Source organism: Clavelina lepadiformis, chromosome 7, assembly GCF_947623445.1.
Source record: "Clavelina lepadiformis chromosome 7, kaClaLepa1.1, whole genome shotgun sequence".
NCBI lineage: Eukaryota > Metazoa > Chordata > Ascidiacea > Aplousobranchia > Clavelinidae > Clavelina > Clavelina lepadiformis.
Window position 1 is genome coordinate 16,005,608 of NC_135246.1, and position 21,038 is coordinate 16,026,645.

The 21,038-nt window shown below is 36.0% G+C and overlaps 1 protein-coding gene and 1 long non-coding RNA gene across 3 annotated transcripts; both read right to left on the reverse strand.

Annotated features, from left to right (window-relative positions):
- Positions 1 to 43: 43 nt before the first annotated feature.
- On the reverse strand, positions 44 to 11,287 carry LOC143465432 (angiotensin-converting enzyme-like). Its single transcript, XM_076963721.1, has 28 exons — positions 11,269 to 11,287; positions 10,978 to 11,056; positions 10,515 to 10,659; positions 9,109 to 9,199; positions 8,755 to 8,831; positions 8,577 to 8,664; positions 8,314 to 8,457; positions 8,011 to 8,093; positions 7,365 to 7,473; positions 7,151 to 7,248; positions 6,740 to 6,909; positions 6,516 to 6,654; positions 5,903 to 6,132; positions 5,606 to 5,707; positions 5,405 to 5,527; positions 5,033 to 5,214; positions 4,747 to 4,883; positions 3,637 to 3,795; positions 3,151 to 3,388; positions 2,945 to 3,068; positions 2,526 to 2,691; positions 2,197 to 2,366; positions 1,827 to 1,965; positions 1,424 to 1,612; positions 1,071 to 1,210; positions 852 to 974; positions 535 to 722; positions 44 to 382 (listed from the first exon to the last, which is right to left on the reverse strand). The coding sequence occupies exons 2-28, from the start codon at positions 11,019 to 11,021 to the stop codon at positions 258 to 260; spliced, it is 3,723 nt and encodes a 1,240-aa protein (XP_076819836.1). The 5' UTR covers positions 11,022 to 11,056; positions 11,269 to 11,287; the 3' UTR covers positions 44 to 257.
- Positions 11,288 to 17,257: 5,970 nt separating this feature from the next.
- Positions 17,258 to 20,420, reverse strand: LOC143464704 (uncharacterized). Of its 2 annotated transcripts, XR_013118528.1 has the most exons (5): positions 20,188 to 20,420; positions 19,425 to 19,513; positions 19,207 to 19,258; positions 18,750 to 18,855; positions 17,258 to 17,616 (listed from the first exon to the last, which is right to left on the reverse strand). It is a non-coding gene; the product is annotated as an uncharacterized LOC143464704 (long non-coding RNA). The 2 variants fall into 2 exon arrangements; XR_013118529.1 differs by lacking the exon at positions 19,207 to 19,258.
- Between the last annotated feature and the right edge of the window lie 618 nt (positions 20,421 to 21,038).

Here is a 21,038-nt window from a genome sequence, read left to right on the forward strand (position 1 = left end):
GAAATGTGTCTTTTGTTAATTAAATGATACAATTGACACAAAATAATCGTAGTATTTATTGCAACAGAGACTTTTGGAAACATACGGGGCAAATCCACGGTGTGCATGTTCTATCAAAATTAGTTGAAAATGTTTCTTGAAGTCATTTAAAAAAATCATATTTACTGTACACCGAATCATAATACCCAGCCATTAAGTGCAAGAATTGAATTAAAGAATGCAATCAATGCGAAACATCGAACGAATAACTGGCATTTTCATTCCAACAGTTTTCTTAAAAAGGAATTCGTAATCAACGCAATCAAAGTAAACGAAAGTGATGCGCTCAGCTCAGTGCTACCGCCACCTACTGACACTGTGCCGTCGTCATTTTGGATTGTGTCTGAAAAATATAAAGAAAACGTGCAATTATGCAGCTTTGCTTCTTAGTGGTAAAATATTTGAATGCAGTCAATCCAAAAATGAGAAACCGCTAAAATGAATTGTTGTATAAGTAGCTAAAGATTTAACCAACGCAGTATACCAATGAGTTACCTATTGGTGGCTGCCAGTCAGATTCAGGCCATCCGATTACGTCTCCATTCTCTTTGTTTTTCTCTTCCAAAAAGGTCATGAGAGGCTCAAAATATTTAACGAGCGAGGAAGAAGACATCTTGCTGGATCCTGTTAACTCAAGTAGGGCGTCCTCCCAAGTCTTGCTCGAGCCCAGCTTCAACATGGCGCTGGCATGCGCGGAATAAAATACAAAGATTGAGCCGACGATATTGGCAAAAAACTTGCCATTGTAAACCGAAAACACACATTTAAAGCGCCTATTACCCGAAAAACATATCAAACGGTTTAACTTCTACCTCAATTTTTCACCAGCGGCAGTTGTCCCATTAAAGTCGCACTTGTACAGAGGCTGGGTTTGGCCAGCTTCTTTGCATAAGGCCTCGTAGAATTGGAACTGCACAATGTAGCTTACAAAGTATCTGTTTCAAAAAGGTCTTTGTTGGTGGGAGTTGATGTTGATCTAAGATATACGATATTGCTGCCATAGCTGAAAATTTATCGTTTACAAGTCCTACCTAATATAAGGAACATCGTTCGGAATATGGAACTTTGCACCTGGGTCAAAATCCGTCTCCATCCTATCTAAGGGAGGTGCCATTCCCTGGTATTGGATACGGTAGTCCCACCAAGCTTTGTTCATTTCAGCAGCGCTTGCCTGACATTACAGTACGTTTCTTTCAAGGGTGTTTTGATGAATAGGTTATATTATACTTATGCTATGTTATACCTTGTTTCACCTTTACAAAGTGCGTAAGTTTATGGCAATTCATTTGCATAAGTTATATATCACGCCAAATTAAAACTTATATCGCAACATAAATACATCAACAAAAATACAAGCAAAAGCAACTACAACCAGGTTACTTACATCGCCACTGAAGACGTCCCATCTCCACTTGTCCATGAGATAACCGAAAGGAATGAAAGCAATTTTGTCGAGGGCAACACTCATCAGATAATTGATGTCGCTTTCATCGTCTTCAGTCGGTTTGGGAATAAGTTCAAGCTTGTACAAATGATCTAAAGTTCCGACCGATAGAGCCAAAGTATCACCAACCTGTTAAGGTTTGTAGCAAGTGCTTGTATAAATGGTAGAAGAAAATCAAACTCGATGAGACAAAAGTCTTTCTAGAACCGGCCTATATAGTTTTGAAGTTCATTATACTGTAGCTTATATACGTTGCGTGCACGTTGGCAAAAATTCGTCATTTTTAACGATTTAATATGACTTTTATTCAGGTTCAAAACTACAAATTACAAGAGACACATACTGCCTCATGAAAACCGGGATTTGCTCCTTCCCTGAAAGTGACAGGTTGGTCTTTGTACTGAAGGAAATATTGGATGTGCCCCATCTCGTGGTGGATCGTCACAAAATCTGCCTGGTTAAGTTCGGTGCACATCTTTATTCTAGGAATATATTTGGCACAAAAAGAAACATTTTAAAAAGTTTAGAAATTAGAAATTATTATAAGTAAATAAACTAAACGCCTTGAACTCATAGAATTTGTTTGCTATACATTGGTCAACAAATTAACATTCGACTTACGTTCGTTTTCTAACTTTTAAAGGATGTGAATTCAAATACATACGGTATATATATATATACAAGATGTACGTCTATATAAAACTAATTAGAACCTGAAATCCTTTCTGTTATAAAAATCCCAGGCTGAAGCGTGACATACAACTTCGCGGCCCTCTGGTTTGGTGTACATGGTCTCGTCCCAAAACTCTTGGGGAAGACGAATCAATCCCATGTCTCCGAAGAAATCGTCGGCTACCTCAAACATTTCACGGGCATTCCAACCCTATATGCAGCAAACATTTAATAATAATATAAAAAGAAATGTAAATAATAATAATATATATTTATAAATTTCGTTATAATTTTAACATTCCATAGATATAAAATATGCAAAATCAAAGTCAAGCACACTACGGCTACAAAGAGATGAAAGAAGCCTCACCTTCGCTACAATTCCAGCAGTCGCATCCGGCCTAGACTTATCTGGATATGGCACTAGCAGATCGTAGATATTCAACCAGTCTTGCGCCCACATATTTCCGAGCAAATGAGCTGGTATGGGGCCTCTTAGATTGATTACTTTATCACCGTATCGATTGTGCAATTGTCTGCCGGAAACCGCAAAAGGTTATCACACAAACTAAACGTACAAGAATAGATTTACCTAACTGTAAAGGTAGTTTTACCCTGAGTGATTACATATCATTCAGCATACCCAGCGAGCAGTAGAAGATCTAACAATTTGGAGTTGTCGTTCAAGTTATTCAATTTGCGTTTGAAAAATTCATGTTAACTGCCTTCGATTCTGTATAGTTTTTAGCTCTTTTGTTAGATGTTTTAACATTCTAAACTCTAAAGCACCTGCGTGCGTATGCGTGAAGTTGTTGATAGAAAGGAAGCATCTCTTGCCAAATTTCCTCAAATTGGGCTTCTATGTTTGGGGTTTCGTAGGCGGATCGCCAAAATGCACCCATGTCATCGTAACCTGACATTAACAAATGTTTGAAATGAACGTTGTATCATGAAGTGAGTCTAGGATTGTTAATGAGAGAAGTATTTTGTCATACCATTCAAAAAGGCCACTTCGTTTTGAAGTCCGACATATTTTATGTAATCATCTCGCATTTTTTTCCCGCTAGCGTCGCGCCAGCCTACCCAGGCATCGCGCAGTAGATTGTAGTCTCTAGATGTCGCCATCGTCGCAGTTAAATCAGGGTCCAGAGGAACACACGTGTCACTACCACCCAAACCGCACACTTTCGCCGTACTGTATTGTGTTTGCATTTTTGAGTTAACAGAAGAGAGCTAAAACAAAGAAAGCACGTTTTAGGCCTATTACGACATATCAGTAAAACACAAGCACAGATAGAACACAAAAACTCTAAAACAAAAAAACTATAAAATAGTAGTTCAACAGCAAGTAGAAAGATGAACACCCAACGGAGAGAAGTTAGTGAGAAACAGTAAACAGAGAAAAGTTAAATGTTTTCCGGACAAAGTGGTAAATAGATGGAAGAACTTTCATTACTATTTGTCTAAGCAGTATCATTCACCTCTTGAAGGTCATCGTCTGGTAAAGCGCCCTCTCCAAGAACACTGATCTTCTCCATCAAACGTTTGTCTAATTCATCTGTAATTTCATCAGGATCATATTGCTTTGCTAGGACAGCTTGTTCTGCTTGGAACTTGGACATAGCTTGACTTTTTATTTCCTGCAGGTCAGAAATCACGTTATTAATAATGTAAAAAAGACGAGGTCAGTAGATTACCAATTTTCTGGTTATTTATTCAATTATAAATTTAAAACATGAAATTGGTTAAATTTGGTTATTTGTTAACTCTACCGCCCGCATGTTTTCGTTAGAAATTCATTTGCGATAAAGATTTGCAAACTTTTCTTTGCGTATCTACTTACAGGCAACAATATTCTTTAAATTTAAAAAAAGGTTATTTGACTTTGATTGAGCTTATATAATTGTATTTGAAGTTTTTGTATGCATAGGCTTATTTAAATTTATTTTAACTTTACAAAAATTATTTGAATTATGAATTTCGTATGAACTTAATTGTATGCATTTATTTGAATATTTAAGGATCAATTAAAAGTTACATAAAATTCAAAACCATAAATTCATTTTAGATTATGAATGTTATAGCTGGTAACAGGCAATGCAACACATAACCAGGGGAAGCGGTTATAACTTCACGTTTAACGTTTGTGTTTTTAAGCCAAAAGATGAATCTCTAAAAACCGGTGCGTATTTCACAAAAAGTTTTACAGGTTCAAGTGTTGAGTATTGCGTTATGGTTCGTTTGCTGTCTAGTTTCATATATCACTAGTATATGATACTACAGTTCAGTTTCATCATAAACTACTACTTGCAAATAATTATTTGCGTAATTAGTTAGCTGCAAACCTACTGAGCCTTACAGCAGTTTCGTTACGCTTTCTAGAAATAATATTTTTAAACCCAGTTTCGGTTAAACTTCAATTTAAGTTGATCACACCAGAGTACTAGACAAATAAATCGTTCATCAAAATCCCACAAATCAAAGTAAAATTACTCCCAGCCTTCGTTGGCGCAATTATCAAAACAACACTGAAAGAGCTGCAAAAAATAAGACTGTTAGGAAATAGCCTAGTTTGGACATATAGGTCTCACCATTTCAGCTTGTGTGGCGTCATTAATATCGGTGTTGTAATTCCATTCTGCGAGCACCGCTTGGTAATAGGCGTCTTCCGCAGTCGAGTTATACTGGTCCAGAAATACTGGTGCGTCGTCAGCAGATTTCCATCCCTCTGTCATGGAAAATTACTTTTTGACTTAAATTTTTTTCGGTTAGCAATACACGAATCATAGACAAAATGTAACTCCAAAAACAAAAATTTCACTGACAGCCACAAATCTTTCAATTTTCGATAACCCTAAACGAGCTTCAGTAACTTACTTGGCCTCCAATTCGTATCGTTCCATCCTGGTGTGTCGCCATTCTCCTGGTTTTTCTGCTGTAGCCACTCAATGAGGGGTTGGAAGTAGCTTTTCAACGATTGTGTGGTCATGTCGCCTGAACCTGTAAGCTCTTGCATGGCTTCGGGCCAAGGTTTACTTGATCCAAGCTGTAGCATTTTTCTGTACATTCAGAAAAGTGGTTAAAGAACAAGATAAGTAGCATTAAGGTTATCGATGTACCATTAAGATAAAGTGAGCTTAAGAATTTAAAGAAGATCTAAGGAGTGATCTAATCTAAAAAAAGCAACACAAATTGTAGTCTACAGTGTATAAGGTGTTTTTTGTTAAAGATATATTTGAAGCAACTGACGCAAGTTTCGTTCCAGCATCAGTCGACTGATAGAAATCACATTTATACAGGTCGTCGGTGTTGCCAGCCTCATTACACATCGCCTCATAAAACTGGAATTGCACTACAAAACTGACGAAATATCTACAAAAAAGAAACCAACATAATCATTGAGGTCAGGACATGTGCTATATTTAGCTGATTAAATGACGAATAAGTTACCTTATGTAAGGTGTGTTTGCGGGAATGTGATATTTGGCGCCCGGGTCAAAGTCCAAGGTGTTATCTCGTTCAACGGGTGTAACTATGCCTTGGTACTGCAATCTACGAAAAGAAACAGGCACCAACTGACACAAGTAAAACAAAGAAACGCTTCGCATTTGTACGTGAGCGTATATATCTTAAATTGTGCTTTGTTGATGGACAGGTGATTTCCTGCCAAAACAGTGTTTGTCCCGGCTTATACATATACAATGAATTAGTATTATCAGAAAAAGTCAGACATTGTACTGCAGTTACCGGAGGTCATCCCAGGATTTCTGATAGTTTTCTTTTGTAGTTGTACCGTCAAACACCCTCCATCGCCATTTGTCGATCATGTAGCCGAAAGGAAGAAAAGCGATCTTGTCCAGGGCTTGGCTAAGCAAGTAATTAATGTCGGCTTCATAATCGTTCTCAACCTGGTCTATCAAACCGATTTTCTTAAGATGCTTTGGTGTACTGACTGATAAGGCAAGAGTGTCACCAACCTGGAAATAACCAGCAGTAACGAAAGGATTAGATAACAGATCAACAGGAAATTAATTATTGACGAGAATAACTCATCAACTGTGCTTCCTATCTTGTGATAGTTTGTGCCACGCTTTTGTGTACCGATGTCCCTACACTTGTTTTACATTAAGAGCACTAAACTTGCTGCACATCTATACACCTATAATCATATCGAGGTATACAGTTTCTCATCGGTACATTGTTTTTCCTGTCATATTTTATAGCATATGTAGTTCGTTTTATATTATACGACATGTACTACGTACAACAGGCATAGGATTTAATAAAACAAATTGCTATACTTGTGCGATGCCCAACCAGCGTTAAAAAAAGCTTCAGAGCATTGATGACTAACACTTACAGCTTCATGAAAACCAGGGTTAGCACCACCCCTGAAAGGTACAGGTAGATCTTTGTATTGTTGGTAGTACTGTATGTGACCCATCTCGTGATGTACGGTGATAAGATCTTCCATATTTACCACAGTGCACATCTTTATTCTAAAAAAACGTTAAATCGAGCTTCAAATCTTATGCATTAACAAGAAACTGCATTCCAGAAGTCTTGGTGAATTTTGAAAAATACCTAAAGTCTTTTCTGTTGTAAAAATCCCAGGCTGACGCGTGGCAAGTGACATCTCTGTCGTCTGGTTTCTCAATCATGGAGTTATTCCAGAATTCCTCAGTCATTGCTTTGAGACCCAGCGAGGTGAAGAATTCTTCTGAAACTTTGAACATTTTCTCGGCGTCGTAACCCTATGACGGAAATTCTTTTTGATATCTGCTTCGGTTTTAACTTTGTAAAACTTTACATTGAATTACGAATAAAAAAAAACAGCAAAAGTGACCAATATCCTAATGAAAGTCACAGTCTAAATGTTGTTAATGTCACATACATTCTAAAGGTTAGGTTTACACAGTTCTTTGGAAAAATGTTGTTAAACAAAACAATTTAAGACCACAGTCCTATAGATCAACGAATCTGTAAATATTTCACCTGTTCAACCATGCCTGGCGTGGCGTCGACGCCAGTTTTATCCGGGAATGGCTCGAGAAGGTCGTATATATTGCCCCATTGCTGAGCCCACATATTTCCTGTATTACGTTCAATAAACAATTGAAAAGATGTCAATTAAAACTAAAAATAATAACTGCTGTAAGCCAATGCAAATGTCATATATAACTAGTATTCATAGAATAGTTGACGTTACCGAGCAAATGTGCAGGTATCGGCCCATTCAGGTTTATGTAATCAGGTCCATAAACGTCATAAAGTTTTCTTCTTACGTAAGCATGCAGCTCTTTGTAAAGTGGTTCGAGCTGTTATAAAAGAAAAATATAATTTTTTGTAAATTTATCGTTGTGAAACTATAGGTTTTCACATATGAAGAGGGCGTTAGTGATTTAGTTTCGCCATATTTTCTTTATCTTAAAACAACACATTTGCTCTCAGCTACTTTCAACGAAACAAGTAACAGTTAATTTTACTATTGTTCGAACTGTGTGAAACAAGGAGTCATTAAAATTACTGATAAACTTTATAGGTCTAAGAAAAGTGATAAATTTTCTTCTACCTTACCGTTGGTAATGCGGATACGGTTTACTGTACTGTATAGGGTAAACATTGCTATCGTTTTATAGCATAATTAATTTTCATACCTAATTTTTTAAGTTATTTATAGCTTTTTGTTCCATCATTTTATTAAGTTATAAACTTCAATTTAACCTAACCGGACGCCTGGAAATCAAACAAGCATGATCAAAAATGACGAGGCAAAATATAATTGTTTAGCAATAAAGCGGAAGATCCCAATCGTGCAGTAAATACTAAATATTAGCAAGTCTAAACATGCCTACCTCATGCCACAGATCTTCTGTAGTTGCTTCTAGGTCTGGTAACTCATACCATGACCTCCAGTATTCCCCTGTGTCTTTAAAGTCTTTTAAAATAAACATAGGATTAAAACTTTGAATCGCCTTCCACAAAATGCTTGATCCGCGAGTTTAACGGTTTCGGATCCTAACTGAATGCACAGTATTAACATCGTTTCTCTGTATATAGTGTGGCTTTTAAATAAATGTACTTGAACACCGCCTATTGCATAAGATATTTATGAAGTTTTATAACCGCTGCACAGTTATGTCATATTTCGTTCTCACTATCATCTTGGCGGGCTTTGTTTGACAATGCTACAAAATCTTCATAATCGTTTTTGATTGGTCGACCAGCAGCCTCGTACCAGCCCTTCCAGGCCCACTTCAGTTCCTGGTAGTCACGTGACGTGGCCATCAACTCAGTCAAATCTTCAAAACGGAAACAAGGTTTAAACATTTTTAAATAAAACAATTTTTATACGTCACAATATTCATTCTTTGTTTCTTCTTTGGCGAAATCGAGAACCAAAAAAACGATTTCGGCTCACCTGGATCGAGCGGAAGTGAAGTGCCATCTGGTAAGACGGCTTCTGCAGTGCTGTAAGTTTGTTCCATCTTACCAGCCAAATTATTGTACTGAAATTTGAATGTAAAAATGATTTGCGTTTTTTTCACTGTTGTGGAATGGAGTTATGATACAAAACGGTTTGAGTTATTAATATTTACCTCTTCTTGCTCGGCAGGTGGCAGATTAGCCGTTCCTAAAATCATAATGTCCTCCAATTGCCGTTTAACTTCTTTATCTGCAAAATTATGATTTGAATGAAACGAGGTTCTATTGGGAGCAACATAGAGAACGAAAGAATAAGAAATACTTTAAGAATGCGTTAGTAGAGCTGTATACAAGCGTAAATAAAGCGAATAATCATGTATACATCGCAGACCTTAAATGAAGGTTTTATTCAAACCACATTTCGCGGGCCTAGTTGTAGGCCCAGTTCGTGGGTAACAACACTTTATGATGGTATACCAACTCGACCACATGCAATCTAAAGTTAATAAGAATTATGCGTTTGGTACCAGTTAGATTGTCAATATCGGCTTCAAATAGCGACTTAGCTCTGGTTCCGTAGTCCAGTGTGAATTGTGACTCTTTCAGGCTTTCTTTGTTCTGAAAAAAAGTTTTAAAATTAATGCAGTGCTAAATATAATCAACTATAAAAGAAGTTTCAAGTAAAATGTTACATGCTTTTGAAAAACTGTTGCAAGTTAATAACAAACAGTTTATAAGGTTTGAAAATGTTTGACCTCACAATTGTAAGTGTTTACAACATTCTTTAAAAGTTTCAGCCATTGTTAGGGTATATGCGTAACAATGATGTTACAAAGTCTTTGTAATTTAATTGTTTGCACAACCCTTTGACATTAACATTAATGCTTTTGTGCGATTAACTGAGCATAAGGTTTTTAGTAATAGTCAACAGCTACACCATAAACCATAATTCTTGATCGAAAATTATAACGCTTCTGTCTGGTCAACAACTGCACTGTCAGCAGATTAAGCAAACAAAGACGCAACTGTCAATAAAAATGCTTTAATTATTACCTAGAATTGCGTCAAGTTTTTATTCATTTATTCGGCTGAGCTGTTTGCTAATTTCATCACTGACGTAGATGACGCTTAAAGTCACAAATGTTTGCCAACAAGAACGTTTCTCTTTTCATCCCGCAATCTGTGATATTGATAAACGTTTGTAATCGCAACTGAAACTATGACCCTGGCATCTGAAGATTTCAACATGAAGGCTTTTAAGGAAATGTGGACGCTCACTTGCCATGGCTAAACTACGAAGCGTAAAATATTAAATTTTCCATCAATCAATCATTTTCCCATTCCCTTAAAATGACATTTATCTTTATTTGTCGTTGTTTGATATCAAGCAAAGGTAAGTTTTTTTGGGGTAATGATTAATAAACGAAGTCACGGGAGATTGTTGCACCACGTATTGCACTATTTAAGTTGCGCCATCACAAACAACAACCATTTGTCTTTGTTTGTTATGTAAGGTAATAAGGTCGAAATGAAATAGCAATTAACAAAATGCGGATAAATACATCATATATTAAGAATGGAAAACGATGTATATATTGGCCGGGTAAATCAAATGAACGATGGTTAATAACGAAACACTTTTTCAAGTGTTGGGTTAATTTAAAAAAAAAATTGATAAACAAACCACTAGTTATGGTTATGATGGTTAAACAAGAACTTGCAAATTGTAAATTTCAAATAAAAAAAGTTATAGCGTTATTTAATTTATGGCCACGTCATTTTCATGACAACTTCTCGAAAACAACGACAAATCTAAACCGAATATACTCATTTCTGTATATCTGCAAAGAAAAATCACATCCTTGATCCTTGCAACGATACAAGTAAAACCAAATTCGTGCGATTTTCTTGACAAAAAACAAACTTTTCTTACCATCTCTTCGAGATTGTAATCTGTCAAGTTGGTTTGATAATTCCATGACGTTGTAACCGAATCGTAAAGGACGCTCTCCGCATCTCTGGTGTAGTTATTCACAAATTCTTGGGCCAGATCATCGATTTCAGCGCAATGCACCCCGCTAAAAATAAAAAATCAATTTCTAGTACCTCGAATATCATAATGAGCTGACTTATTATAAGATAAACATTCGAAGGTACGTTTTATTGGTGTACGTAATTTTGATTTGACAAGAAAAAATAATATTGAAGAAAAAGCGAAAAATTGAATATATAGGAATAAAGGGCGTATGAGCAAACGATTAAAACACTTTATTAAAAACAAGGTTATCAACAAAAATTAATTTTGATTCTATGGGCCTATTTTAAACTTGTTCTGTACGTTTGGCTTTCGCATTTTTACAAAGCATGTGCCATAAATATATGTATGAGCGGCTTACTTTATGAGCAGAATTGCAAACACGAGTGCGCCCGATGCATCCATGCTTCTTGTCAGCTAAACGTTTCTGATTAAGTATTCTATAACACAAACAGTTTTGAAGTAATTCTCTTTTTGTTTTTATTGCACTTGTTTAAACAGTTTTGAACACCGTTGTAACAGGATTTTAAGCTTGGTGTCTGTTAAACTGACAGGTACTCATACGTGCTCATACTAAATACTAAATACTCATACTCAAACGTGGCCACAAAAAATTTTATTCAACTAAATTAACTTCACTCAAAGTCCTCACATAGTCGCTTTCTTACACGTTTCTTTTTATCAGCAATGAAAAAACTGTTTGAACACATCAGTTAAGTTGAACTAAAAAAGTATTTATCAATCCATCAGGAAACCGGTAACCTCTAAAATGTGCCATCAGACGCACTGGGAATAGTGCAGCAAACAATATACCGGTGGTTCTAGGAGGCCCATTTTTATATCAGCAAGCGGTAAATATTTGCTTTACATTTAAGGACATTATTCGATTATGCTGTTGTCTCGTACCACCGTTTACGCCTACAGGTTTACGGTTCGTCAAACATGTCATTCGATTTGTGGAAATGGCGGCAATGATGTTTTCTACTTTAACTGCAGTGAAAAATTTTTGTAATTTGATAGTGCTTTTACAATACCATAAAAGCAAATACTATTCTTTTTACAATTTTAATTCGCTGTATACAAAAGTAACACTACAGACACGCGGTACACGCTCACTAAGCTCCAACATGTCGCTTCTCGCACTCCGGAAATCATTAAAAGTCATAGAACTTTAAAATTTTTAATTTCTGTTCCCATGTTTTACTTTCACTTTTCGCCGTGCTGATTAACACAGCCCTGAAGTGCTGTGTACAGTGTACAATACAACACAAGCGACAAATCGAAACCTCTGTAAAGAAAAAATGAGGTTTCAATTTGGTCTATGTCTTTATGACATCACATAGGGTCATAACCCTATTTCTGTACAAGTATTCACGCTGTGCGAGAGTAATCAAAAAGGCTGTGGTCTACGCAGAAAACACACAAGTTACATATGGAAAAACTGCAGCTGCAACGCTGGAAATCAATGTAGGAAACCGTCACTTGTATTCGAAGAATAATTCTTTTACGAAGACCATCTTATATAATAACTGCATACTGTCAACAATTGATCTCTCAGCAAAATTAATGGACCCATTATTTACGATATGTTACGTTGCCATCCCTCAAAACAACTAGAAAATGTATCAGTTGTATAGATGGTAACGGATCCGTAACAGGCGAGGTTAAACGCATTAAAAGAAATAGGAAAACCACTCGGAGTAGAATTTTTATCCAATAAGCGAAATACTGATTATGATTTTACTGCAAGGGTTAAAACAGGGATGGCGAAAGTGCGGCCAAATGCCAAATGCGGCCATTGCAAGGGGCTTGTGCAGCATAGTAACTAGCTGCTTTCCTGCAAATACATTTGTTTTGGTTGCTAGTTTTTACTAAATTTCATCTGGAGTAATCTATGGCCTACCTATCATTCCATCCCAAAATCAATGACGCTACAAATAAATATCGTATTAGCTCGTGAATGATGAACACCCTAATTGTATACTCATCAAATACTATCAACAAACACGCTTTGTAATGTATTTTTTTTACTTTACTTTCGGCTGTGGCGGCCTAACTACTAACTGATATTCCAGCAGTAAACTGGAATGCGGCCGTCGACTAAAAACAGCTTCCTCTCGCACCTTCAACACGGCAAGGCAAGAGCTTGTAGTAGGATGCAATTAAACTTGAATCATAACTATTCTGATTTTTGAGATTCTGTGCAATTCAATAGATCTGTTTTGATCCAATATAATGTTCATTTCATGCTAAACACTTTAAAACTTTCCAAAAAATTGCCGTTCTACCGTAGCCTACAAGGTAGTACAATTATTATTATTTCATTCTATAATATTACTCTATTATAATTACATGTAATTATTCTTATTCACAACTAGTAATGGCCTCTGTGAATTTTGAATAGTGATTTCGACAACGGTGCATCTACGCAACTCTACATGCAATGACGGTGATTAATTTCCTGACAAATGGGCTGCTGTGACATTTCCTCTGAAAAAAACTGAAACTGATGACCGACGCTTCGCTTCGTTGCCTACCGTCTACCAATCTATGGGTGTCTTCCCGAAGACACAAGGGAATACTTGAAATCTATCAGTGCATTAAAAATAGGTTTCGGGTGTGATATGAAAATGAGACATTTCTATCCGTGGCGTATATGTCTCGAATACTAAGCAAAGCGAATATGTTGTATTCCATTAGGCTATAAATTTATCCCATAGTGTTCATATGGTGGTGGTGGTCAAACTACATTGTAGTTGAGTAAGTATGAAAGTTATTTAAAAGTTTGTAATGTTATGCTAAACAGTAACAAATGTTGTAAAGTATAAGCTACCTAATCTTTTGCTGTACACAAACCTTTTATCAAAAAAATCTTGTTGCTGCGCGTAACGACGTAAGTTGGCAGAATAACAGGCTTACAAAACTCAAGAAAGGCGGTAGCCCCCAAAAGCTTATTAGCCTTATTAAAGTGCTTACTCAAATTGAACATGTCAGGAAGTGCTAATTATCAAATTACATACCCATTTTAAAGGTCTGGTACAACATATAGGCTATATCGCCACTGACAACCGACGCTAGAAATCATATGTTATTTTAATTTTAAATATTGTACGTTTAGGGCAAGAGTGTGGGCATTAAAAGAAATGTAATTGCAAGGATGGTATTGATGAGTTATTGTGAATATCTCTGTGTTGGTTTCATTGAGGTAACTGATATAAGCTGGTTATTATTCTGCACGTCGATGGAAGAGAAAGTTTTGATCAAAATCTTCAACCTGAGAATCGGGATTTCTGCTGCCCACACGATATATTGCGTCCTCAAGAGCACGAAACGGTTCAGTGGTGGTAAAAAGTATTTGCATGCTAAAACTTTAAAGAAACATGACTCTACGTTACTGTAAAAGCATAAAGTTTAAAAAAAATTGTAAACGCCAACTGCAGCGAAAATACATTAAAGGCTTCAGGAATAACGTTGATGGAAAGAGCTTAGCGTGAACGCCACAGCAGATACAGAACCGAATGTAGAACCTACTACAGCAATATCAAATTGATACTGCGATGCCGATACAGCAGTTGAATATACTGCTGGAATGTATTGCACTGATTGAAGATCTTTAATGCTCTGAATGAAGAGTTCAAAACAGTTAAAAAGGATGCGGAAGAACAAAATGGTAGCGCTGGTTAGACAATTTTGAGAGCAGTTTGGTTGGTGTTGATTTTGGGCATGGCTAATACTCCGGCAGGTGGCGCGTTTAAAAGATTTAGGTCGCATGTTGACTGTAGCCTAAAATTCGGATGAATGTTGGTAAAATTTGGTTAGTCTTTCGTTTATACTTTATGGTCCTGCTTTACATTTTTGTTTTATTTATTTTGACACGCTGATGATGCCTGATTGGAGGGAAATTTCTCTTTTTAGAAATTTTCGACAAAATAAAACCAACTAAGAAATTAGGTCTTTTTAAAGGAATGCAAAATAAAGAAGTTTAATAACAGAGTAGGCTTAACGGAAAAGCAGCTGGTAAAAATTGTATTGCGTAGTTAGTAGCTTACTATAGATAATTTCGTTATTTATGTTGTAAGTAAACAAACTGTTATAATACATAAGCAGCTTGCGTCTCAGCCACGTCGTAAGAATGATTTATGTTTGCAAAAGGACACGAGTTTATTCTACCATGTAAGAAGTTGTTAGTAACAATCAATAAATGAAATTTTTGTGCTGGTGACATCCTTATTCTTCGCTAACAAAATGACTTAACGTACGATGAGCGAGGTGCTAACATACTAGTATTGCTATCTACCGAAAATGTTGAGAATATTAAGGCAACTGCATCTCAACAAGAAAGACGAAAATTACGAAATAGTGTTAATTGCCTCGGGTCGAGTCGTGTTTTTGCAAAAACTTAATTCACTCAAGTGTTTTCTTGTTCATCATGTTTCAGTAAAGGTAAAATGAATTTTTCTGTCCCTCGTCGACTGATTTGAAAAGAAAGACAAGACAAACTTCTTCTTGACAGATACCGTGCACTTGGGGAGACTATACTTCTGTATGGCTTAGTTTCGACTTTCGAATGTGGAAGACGCTGTTTCCATTGTCTTCCAAGTTGTGATGTTGTAATTACGTATCTGTTACTTACCGCCCTATTATTGCACAACGTTATATTTACTATAAATCATTCTCAGCTCTCAACATAATTATTATCCAACTGAAAAATAGTTGATTGATAACTAGTTTCGTCAGCATGTTTCTCCATTGCATTATGAGGTTGCCGATTTCAAAATAAGCCCTGTGTGATTAACGACTTAATCAGTTAGCATGCCCTCTGCACGATTAATAATCGCATTGCTATTTTAAAAAAATACCTTCATTTAAGATTCCATTGCTTGAGTTAACATGTACTATAATTCTTCCAGACCAAACTATTTTCTGTTTATTAAGAGCATCTAACATAGAACATAGAACTTTGTTTCTTTATTGCTTCCTTCAGCGTATGTATGTACCATTGCATGCTATTATTTAGTAGTAGCAGTAATAAGAATTTTGAAGAGGAAGTTCATATCTGTTCTGAGCTCAATCTCCTTGAGAGATTAAGTAATGTAAAGAGATACGCTTGTCGATAATTAGGTTCTTAAAACCCTTTTTCCTATAATCGGTGAAAATGTTGTAATTTCTTGTATTTGTTTAAAGTAATAATGAAAAGTATTAAAAGTGACATTAATCAGATTCTCAGCGTTCAAGTTGTGTAAAATATTCCACTGAAGTTTAGGAATTCTAGACAGTATTCGCGGCCTTCTAATTGTTCATAAAAATCAGATCGCAATATAATAAAATATTTTGTAATACATTAACCAGTGTATTACAAATGACTATTTAATATATTTGGACTAATATGTATTTGTTTATAAAACGAATATACTTTGTTGGACGTTCTACAGTAAGTAATGGCTAAAAAATCTGTTAGATCAATCAGAGGTCAGCAAGGTTGGTATTGTCTGTCAGTGCGGGGATTACTGTAGCTCAAAGCGCGTTAAAAACTACCAGGTCCTAGGTTCAGGCACGCCTGAAATAACGGTGAAAATTGGTAAATTTGGACTTTTTTCACCCAAAACTGCAGTCTTGAGTTTAGCGGGCCACTGCAAAAGATATGTGATTTTACGAGATAATAGCTTAAGGCAGGTTTTTTCAACCAGGGACTCCTGGAGTGCCATGGGGCGTTCTCCGGGGGCCACGAGCAGCAATAAGGGAAGTGATCATTTAATGACTTCGAACCCAGGTAATGAAAATTTGAAAAGGCGCCACTTTTTGAATGTCACGTTACATAGGAGCCAACCCACTTCCCATACGATCCACAACTTACAGGTTACATCATCTGCAGGCCACTACTGCAACCCACGATGAAGAGACAGGCGTCACCAGAGAAGCCTGGGTCGAGATAAAACAGATCCTGGGATGGGTCCTATAAGTTGAAGCCAGGGTTGAGATTATAGATGTCATGGGTTCTGAACATTGAAGCGTGGGTCGAGATTGGAAAGGTCATGACACCTATATACTGAAGCCTGGGTCGATAAAACGTCCTTCTCAAAGTTTACGTTTTGCAGTAAATTATATCATACGTTACCATATTGTACAGAAATTAAGCCCGATAAATTACACACAAGGTTGAAATTTAGTGCCACAGGGATGTTAAGTCATGCAAAAACACAAACAAATGTATCAAAAAACTTGATAAATTTTTTTAAAACTACGTTTATTTGGTGTTTTTCATAACATGCCAAAGTTCAATTAATTTCATCATTTTGCCTTCTCAAATCGTACATCTTTATTTTTTTGAGCTATATATAGCCATTTCCATAGAAAGTAATTGAAGGTATTGAACATGGATTGATTTGAGCTTACATCGCTGTACATTCCGATTTTTAAGAGGACTTTTGTTGTAGATTATTTCATATTTCTCCTGGGATTGTGAAATCTTTCAGATATCATGACATACGTTCAACTTGGGAGTTTCCTGACTGCGTGAATTAAGGCAAGATAAATTGTGGCATTAGGTAATCATGTCTACAGAAAAACGTCTTTGTCTTGAGAAGATTATTTAAAAGTACTTTTACCATTCCTTTCCGTTGATATGCTTCAATTTAATAAATGATTTTGAATGAATACCTTACTATCTTTGTACCAGAAACAGGTTAAGAACAAGAAACAATTTTATTAAATCACTTAATTGGTGCAACATCTGCATCAACAATAATATTTGCAAAAGAACTTATTCATTCCAGGTTCAGTGGGCGGGCAAGCATGATTCGTGAACCAACCGACAGCATTGATCACATGCATACTGTGTAATAAATGAGCACAACAGCTTGATTCGCTGCAAAAGAAGCCTTAATTTTATGACATTAGATTGAACAACTACAAGCAAAAATCATTTAACCCACGCAATGCTCTGTGATTTTGCTTTCGAACAGTGTACACTGTACACAAAACTCGTCAGGGTTCTCTTCATCTAGAAACAATTTATGTCAAACTTTAATCGTAAACTTGAAGTAAAATAATTTGATTTTTCATGAAACTTTACATAGCTTCTGAATTAATGGGACTTCAAATAAATTTAGCATTGTCTAAGCAGCACATCTCTAATAGCTATGCATACTGCAGAGCAATCTGTTGAGTTATCCCTAAACTCATCGAAATTCATTTGTCATATACTTTTCGGCACCCTACATAAACATAACATAGAAGTTGTTTTCAGCAGATAGGCTGATTCTCAAACTACCAGACACAAATTTACAATGTCTTGCCACATAATCCATAAATATGCAATAATCTACCACAGATGTACACAATTTAAATCTGCTCTCTAACTGAACTCTCAGGTGCGAATTAGCAATAAACTAAAAACAGCTTTTCCAATTATAATGCCATATGTTGTCTTGCATATTGTATTGAACCACAAATAGCAAATCTATGAGGTAAACTACCAAACGGCTTGGTAGCCAAATTTCTACAGCACTGCGCTGGCAATAATGCAGCCCGTGTTCGATAATAATCAGTGGCACTACTGTTGTAATATCGTTGGGCAAGGCATTAATGACGCTTGCTCCTGTTCAGTCAGTGGTTCTGGTGAAAAAATATAAGTTTGGGGGATACGATATTAAAACAATTAGGTGACATGTTGGAACTTGCGAAAAGGCTAGCTTCGTAACCAGAGCTCGATTCATAAGGAATCATGGCCGAGGTTAAGTCATACAAATCCTTTTTTGGGCTAAAAATGAAGATTACCATATCAAAAATGTAATGGTGAAAAATGTGTAAAAATGCTATCTTGTGGCTTGTGCTAAAGCATATGCAATTTTTATGACTTTTTATCTTCGTTAAGGTGTTTACCAAATGAATATGTTACAAATTTGATTCCTGAATTTGTATCAAATTTTGGCATTTAGACATAAGTGGGTACTAAGGTAATTATCTACATGAAACATAACTCACATCCCCTATCCTCATAGAGCAGCAAGCATATTTATTACATTATGAAGTAAATCGAAGTCAAATGCAACAAGACATGAGGTAGGGAGTTAATTAACTGTATAAAATAAGTGTTAATTAAGTAATCCGAATATTTTGTGATCTAACACTTACCATAAGAAAGAGAGGCCCACAGCTGTGAGAATCGTTTTGTAAATTATGGCTGTACATCACTACTTTTGCATCTTGGTTATATGCACCCAGTTGAATACATAAGAATCTATTTGCAATTGAAATATATATCAGTACTGTATAAAAGATTCAAGAGTACCAAACCCAAACTTTCGAACGTTAAGCTCATGCGAGCCCGAGCGTGATAATAAAATAAAAATAAATTTTTTTCTGAAAGCACAAAGGTCATTGTTGATATACTGTTGGCTACATTCAAAGCCTATATGCCCACTTCTAAATTCATGCAATAACATAAATTATTTCAGAAAAAGATATTTCAAAACCATAAACCATTTTGCATAGATAACATATTTGCGTTTACATTTTTAATGAAAAAAAAAACATTTCAGTAACTCCATCTATGTGCATGACATTTTAAGCACTAACTTATTCAACTTACAATGGACACAGCAAGATTAGAAACTACTCAAGTTCGGCACATCCCCAGCATTCTTCAGAAATACAAACCAATGATCGAAAAATATTGACAGAAACAAAGAACACATTTTACACATGTTTACACATGGATAAAAAACTTTATTGTCAATCACTAAGCAAATTTTATGTACCATTCCTTACAACTTACAAGCTAATGTTTTAATCAAAGTTTCAGCTTACCTTAAATTAGTTGCAATAGTCGGAGCAATGATCTTTTATCTCCCAAGTGAGTCATGAATGAAGACTTCTGCCTTGATAACAGAAATTGCCTGCAAATAATGTAATGTCCAATTCAAACAGCACTAGTTGCAAAAAGCTAGCAGTTCATAGTTACAGTATTCACAAATCTTTATAAACAAAACATGTTTGTATGTATACTACAAACTAAACGAGTGCAAAGCAATCAGCTAAGCATTTTTTGTAATAATATGTTGTTTTACTGTAATGGCCTACTATGACTGAAATTATGAAGACAAAAAGGGTAATCAAAATGGCTCCGTCGAGCCTCGTTTTTGCTCGTTCTCCTAATACAGGCATGTGCAACCTTTTTCACTGGAGGGCCAAATACAAAATTTTGAATGACAACGCGGGCCACATGATTTTTTCAGAAAAAATTAGTATCATAAAACGACTTTCCTATGCAGTTTATATAGTTAAGAAATAGATTTAATGTAGTCCACGACACGAAAATGCAAAAATTTCGAAAATTTCGATTGCTTTGATGTAAACTGCATCAAATAGTGATGGCTAGTATGAACTTCTAACATTTTGCTGAGCACCACGCGGGCCGCTTGGAACAACCTGGCGGGCCGCACTGCGGCCCGCGGGCCACTGGTTGCACATGTCTGTCCTAATACAAACATATAATTTCATAATCTAACAATGTTTTACTTCATAGTTTATATTATCGAAATTTGAAATTAACTAATACTTGCACACCTACCCGTTATTTCCAATTCAACAACATACTTAAAACGCTTTATAGTAAATGTTCCGAATCGCACCGGACTACCAAGATACGGCTAGTCAAAGAAAACATTTGGAACCATTATGTCAGTATTGACCTTGGGAGCACATACCGGTAGATTTCCATCGGCTATAGGCCATACTTTTGCCGAAGTCAGCAGGCTGAAATTTCAATAAGATAGCCTAAAAATAAATTTAGCCTATAGCAGTGGTTCCCAACCTTATTTGGTGTCGGGGCCGAATTTCAAACTTCATAGTACGTATGGAGCCGCATGAAAACACTCAAGTAATTATAACGAAAATTTTAAAGCATGAAATCATGTACCAACGAATAGCAACACTAACAAGAAAAATAACACAAATCAATTTAATGTCCAACTTGGCATTGGCTTTGAGCTTTAAAAACTTTGTCAAATCGAGGCGCAATTGTGGTTTAGGATTCAGGAGGCGGTTTATGATTCACAATAAGTAGACTATGGACCATTCACAGCAGTATAAAGTAGGCTACAAGGTGTAACTGTAAGATGTAAAATAAAAAATTTGTCAACAATTTTGACCTAACGCTATAAATTTTGACCAATTTTTGACTTTTTTGACAACTCAAACAATAATCGCCCTAATTGTTGCCAATAGATTTTTTATTTTTTTTGTGGGATTTTCAGGGGTCATTGAGAGCCGCAAGAAAGCTAGTCATTGAGAGCCGCGGTTGGGAACCACTGGCCTATAGGCTTAGCCTCATTTTCAATGCAATTTTCATCATTTCTTTAACATTAACCAGCGTTCGCACAGCCTCCCAGTTCTTAAAAAATTTAGAAAAAAGCTCATTTA

Coding starts and splice junctions, on each gene's coding strand:
- LOC143465432 (XM_076963721.1), bottom strand. CDS start 11,021: ATGGATGCATCGGGCGCACTCGTGTTTGCAATTCTGCTCATAAA. Junction 8,665..8,754: donor CACCTGCCGAGCAAGAAGAG/GTAAATATTAAT, acceptor TTCAAATTTCAG/TACAATAATTTGGCTGGTAA. Junction 975..1,070: donor AACGATGTTCCTTATATTAG/GTAGGACTTGTA, acceptor TTTTTGAAACAG/ATACTTTGTAAGCTACATTG.